General features: G+C 37.9%; 1 protein-coding gene across 1 annotated transcript; it reads right to left on the reverse strand.

The window, feature by feature from the left end:
• Positions 1 to 4,345: 4,345 nt before the first annotated feature.
• LOC102866306 (ATP synthase F(0) complex subunit C2, mitochondrial-like) lies at positions 4,346 to 4,822 on the reverse strand. Its single transcript, XM_006885527.1, has one exon. The coding sequence runs from the start codon at positions 4,763 to 4,765 to the stop codon at positions 4,346 to 4,348; it is 420 nt and encodes a 139-aa protein (XP_006885589.1). The 5' UTR covers positions 4,766 to 4,822.
• Between the last annotated feature and the right edge of the window lie 1,042 nt (positions 4,823 to 5,864).

Below are 5,864 nucleotides of genomic sequence, written 5' to 3' on the forward strand. Positions count from 1 at the left end.
TTCTTCATATCTATTCAATTTGTATACTGAAGAAATAATTTAAGAAGCTGAACTATATGAAGAAGAATGTGGCATCTGGATTGGAGGAATACTCATAGACAACTTACAGTGTGCAAATAGCACAACCTTCAGATTATGAAGAAAACTTGAAGTACTTATGAAGAAGATCAATAACTACATAGAGAGCCTTCAATTCAAGCTATATCTCAACATCAAGAAAACAAAAATCCTCACCACTAGACCAATAAGCAATATCATGATAGATGGGGAAAGGATTGAAGTTATTGATTTCACTTTACTTGGATCCATAATCAATTCCCATAATAATAGTTGTTAAGAAATCAAGAGCTTTGTTGAATTCTGGAATTCTACTCTCAAGGACATCTCCAAAATTCTAAATAGCAAGGACCAGTTTAAAGATTAAGATGCATCCGATCCAAGCCATGGTATTTTTGATTGCTTCCTATACATCTTAAAGTTGGAAAGTGGATAAAGACAACACAATTTGGAATTTTAGCATTGGTGAATGGTTTTTAATATATCATGGACTACAAAAATAAACAAATTCTTAGTCTTGAAAGAGGTGCAATCAGAGTGTTCCTTAGAGGAAAAGATAATGAAACTCAACCTTACTTTGAGCCTATTTTCAGGAGAAACAAATCCTTGGGGGAAGACATCATGCTGGAAAAGGTAGGTAAGGAGTCAGCAAAAGAGAGGAGGACCTTCAACGAGACGAATTGACACAATGGCTGCCTCAATGGGCTTGAGCAGGACGGAGATCATTAGGAAGACACAGGTCAGGGCAAGATTCGGATCTGTTGTTCATAGGATTGCTGTTCATGCCACCTAACAACAACAACTCCAAGTCTTTGCAGATTTCATTGCAATACTTCTTTACTTTTCTCAAAGTACCTTGAAATATTTTGTTCATCTCTTTTACTTCATAATTTTTAATATTTATTTTGGCTTTTATGCATTTAGAGCAAGTTCCAGAGTCATCTTCTGATATCTGTTTTGTCTTTTTTTTTCCTGTCTTTGTATTGTTTGCTCTCTTCACATTTGATGTCTTTGATATTATGTCATCATATATCCTGTCTTTGGTCATTAGTGTTCAAAACATTAAAATCTGTTTTGTGTGAAACAATGTGAATGAAGAATAGTGTGGAACACAATGAAGATGAACTTTGTTAGCAAACTAATATAATATAAAATTTACTTTTAAAAACTATGTGTAAATTCAGGTGCAATATACTCAATACTGTATTTTGGTTCTCATTAACTTGTTTTTCATTTCTACAGTTTCACCATTTCACCTGTATTTTTATATAATAAACTGATAGTCCAATTCCACAGTGGACCCAGAGCTTTTTTCTTGAACTGCTTCATAATCTTTTTCCCACAGATTTGATTCCTGTGTGTTTTCTACCCAGTTAGGTCTATGAGGATAGCCACATTTCTTTTGTTGGCAGAAAGGATTTGTATCACCAAAACTGTCATGAAAGTTCTAGCAGCAATTCTGTCATGGAAGCCATACCTCCACCTACCTGTCATGGAGGCCATATTTTCCACCTATCAACCCTTATTTGATTCCAACTTTCTTATTCCAATCACCATTCACCATCAATGCATCTTAACTGCATGTTTGTTCGATTTCAATGTGTAGAAGTTGGTAGAAAATTCTCACTTTCTTCCTCTTTGACTTTAGGAAAAGCTCGTCTACTAACTGAGGCCTTCAGTATCTCACCCAATTTCTGTCACTGTTTCAGCTTCCATTTCCAATGAGTATCCAGTGGTAAGCTGACATTCTTCAGTTATGGTGCTTCAGACAAACCCTTGTGACTCAAAGCGACCCTATGTACATGAGCCCTAAACGCCATTCTATCCTGTGCCAACCTAGCTGTCTCAAACACACTCATTCCCACCACTCCAGTCACAGAATCGATCTATCTCATCGAGGGTCTTCCTCTCCTGTGCCGTCCCTCCACTCTCCCAAACATGATGTCCCTCTCCAAGGACCAGTCCCTCCTTGCAACATGCCTAAAGTATATCAGACAAAGCTTCAAAATCCTTGACTCCAAGGAGCATTCCAGCTTCACCTTCTCCAGGACAAACCTGTTTGTTTTCCTAGCAGTCCACGGTATATTCAACACTCTTCTCCAGCACCACAGCTCAAAGGTATCAATTCTCTTTCTATCATCCCTTACCGCTAGCCCACCACTAAAATACAATAAAAAGCACCAATAATAGAGTGAGGTGGTAAATAATCAGGTTTTTTTCAGTGATTGCAAGAACATGGCTGTGACCACCCTGCCATGTGGTAATACAACAGTCAACAACCATTATGCAATTGAAATTGGTTTTCTGGTATTAATAAACCTTGTATGCTTACAATATATACTTAGTATCGGGAACTAAAGAAAAATCACAGTTTGAGTTTTATACTACAAAATCCCTTTCCCTATCTATTAAGCTTTCTAAAACAAGGATATTTATCGTTAGCACAGAAAATTTCTCTCTATAACTCTTTTAACGGAATTTTTACTATCTCTTGAGAGTGTTATAAAAAATAGTTACTACAAGTTATAATTATTACAGAGAATTCTGGTAGCCTAGTAATAAGGAATTGTGCTGTCAACCTGAATACATGTGTGAATACATCTGCCAGCTTCTCTGCAGGAGAAAGATGGGTAATCAACTCCCGCGTATCATACTACCTCTGAAAACACACTGGAGAGTCGGCTACGAGTCAGCCTCAGTTCGATGACACACAACACTACTGAGCTGGAGTCCGTAGTATTTACTACAGCTTATAAGTCTGTAAGTCAAGATCTGGAAAATTTCTATTTTGATGGCAAGATTTTCCGATTCTTTTGACTTGCCCCTTGTTTATTGCTGTTGTTGGGTTTGTTGTGTTGTTTGTTTGTTTTTTAATTTCCATTAATCCTTCTTTCCGTCTTCATTTTCCTTGATGATATTGTACTAGTCATTCCTTTACTTGCATATTGTCTTTTCTGTTATCAAAATTCCCACCACTGGTCAGTAGGCACATCATGATAGATGAAGAAAAGATTGAACTTGTCAATTATTTCATTTTACTTGTATCCACAATTAGCACCCATGGTAACAGCAGTCAAGAAATCAAAAGACATGCTACATTGTGAAAATGTACTGTCTAGGATCTCTATAAAGTAGAAAAGAGCAAAGATAATCCGTTTAAAGACTAAGGTTCACCTGATTCAAGCCATGATATTTTCAATTGCCACATTTCTCCTCATAAACTTCAGCCTCCTGAATGATTTGTTCTGCATATAGGTTGAAAAGATATAGAGACACACCTTTTCTCATCCTAAACCATGTAGTGTTTCCCTGCTCTGTCTGACTACTGCTTCCTGGTCCAAGTATACAATCAGGTTTTCTGGGATTCCCATTCTTATTAAAGTTAGCCACAATTTGTTGTGATCCACACAGTCAAATATCTCTAAATAGTCAATGACACAGAGTTAGACATTCCTCTGGTACTCTCAGATTTTGGCTAAGATCCATTTAATGTTGTCTATGATGTCCCCAGTGCCATGACCTCTTCTAAAACTGCCTTGCACATCTGGTAGTTCTTTATTGATGTACTTACTATTCCAGTCGTTTTTGGATAATCTTCAGCAGGATCTTGCCAGTGTGTGATACTAGTGATACTGTTCAATAATTTCCACACTCTGTTGGTTCACCTTTTTTTGGATTGGGAATAAATAAAGATCTCTTCCAGCCAGTTGTCCTGCAGATTTCTTGGCATAATCTGGTAAGCACATCTAGAGCAGCATACGTTTTCTGAAATATGTCAATTAGTATTCCAGCAATTCCTGGGGGCTTATTTTTTGCCAATTTCTTCAAAGCAGCTCAAATTTCCTCCTTCATCACCACTGCCTCTTGATCATTTGTTGTTTCACGAAATTATTCTTTGTCAGCCAATTATATTTGGTATAGTGACTTTGTATACTCCTTCCATCTGCTTTTGATACTTCCCAGGTTATTCAACATTCTATCCACAGCATCTTTAAGCAACTATTACCTCAGCTTTGGAAATGCCAAGTGACTTTGTCCCTTATTATATTTCTGATTAAAGCACTTTGCACATTACATTATAATAATTTACTTTGTCTTCCCAAGCTGCTCTTTGAAATATTTTTTTTTATCTTATTAACAGTATTTATTTATCTTTCCTCAGTCAAACCCTGAGCCAATCAATCACTTTCCCCAGGCTGCCTGGGGAGTTACAGGGAAAGGAACACATAGGGTAGACAAGACATGGGGAGAGAAAACCAACAAACTATGAGAGGTAGAGATAGCTCCTTCATATAGCGAAAAGGATCAGAAAGGCCACCATCAGGCAAAAGAGTCCCATGCCCTCTGAGAGGGCAAAGCCCAGAATGGCATAGGAGAAGAGCTGCTGCTTCAGAGAAGGATTCCTGGCATAACCAATGATGAGGCTCCCAAACACAGTCCCAATCCCAGCTCCAGAGCCAGCCACTCCAACCGTGGCAGCCGCAGCCCCAATGAACTTGGCTGCTGTGTCAATATCCCTTGAGACAGTGCTGGTTTGGAAGTTGCGACTAGGGACAAATGAAATCAAGGAACGTGGGGCTGTCAAGAAGCTGAAATTCTCATCTCTCAGTGTCTCTGGTTCTTGCAGGACCACTGCAGACAATGGATGGCTCAGCAGCTGAGAGGCACTCCTGACCAGAGTGGAGACAAACTTGGTGCAGGTATACATTTTCAGGGGATGAGGGGCTGTGGCAGGTAAGCTGCTCCTAGTGCAGAGAAGACAGAGAGGCGCTCTTTGAAATCTTCTGTGCAGCTCTTTAACTTCTTAATTTCTTCCCTTTGCTTTGGCTTCTTGGCCCACTAGTGCACTATTGAGAGTCTCTTCTTTTTTTTTTTTTTTTTCAGAGTCTCTTCTAACAAGTATCTTGGTCTTTTCTTCCTCCTCTGTCTTGGTAATATGTTTTGCATTCTTTATGGATGATAGATAGTCTTGATATCCTCCTACAGTTAATCTAGTCTTCACTTATTAGTATCCAAGGACTCAAATCTGTTCCTGAAATAATATTTAAATTCTGGTGGGATAGACTTGAGGTCTTGTGAATTGGGATTTTCTATTGCTTCAGTTTGAACTTAAATATGAGTAGTTGATGGTTTGTTCCACAATCAGCACCTGGCCTAATTTTCACAGCTGATACTGAGCTTCTCCAAAGATGTAATCAATCTGATTCCTGTGTAGACCATCAGGTAAAGTCCATGTGCACAATCTCTGATTATGTTTCTTATAAAAAGTGTTTGCAATGAATAGGTGATATTAAACTTTAGCCTAAACAGTCTTATATTAGGCAGTATTACAGTGCACAAATCAGACAACACTATTAAAAAGTTATTTTGTCGCATGAGCCTACCTGTGTCTTCACTGATATCATCTTTTGATCTCACCATCCTTATAGCTAATCCCTTCATTAATCACTTAAATAAGACACATCTTTAACTTCTCTTCGTACAATTTATAATTCTTTCTCTGCACATCGATGCATTTTATATCTTTGACAAAAATGTGAGTCCCTTATTTATTATTAGTAAGCTGCTCACAAAATATAATTAAGCACCAACAATGTGCCAAACCTATGTTCAGTATAGTAGGTATATAAACTGCTATAACAGGAATATTGTACTTAAACTTTGTTATGATATAGGAAAGGAAATGATAACTACAGTATATTGTGATCTCTGAGGTTCCCTAAACAGAGCGACAAAAGTAGAAGAAAGACCTGAACCTCGAGGTTCAGGTCTATTGATCTAGGGCTGCTATGAGTTGTAGGTGACTC

Source organism: Elephantulus edwardii, unplaced genomic scaffold, assembly GCF_000299155.1.
Source record: "Elephantulus edwardii isolate Elephantulus edwardi_28Jun2011 unplaced genomic scaffold, EleEdw1.0 scaffold00044, whole genome shotgun sequence".
In the NCBI taxonomy this organism is placed as follows: domain Eukaryota; kingdom Metazoa; phylum Chordata; class Mammalia; order Macroscelidea; family Macroscelididae; genus Elephantulus; species Elephantulus edwardii.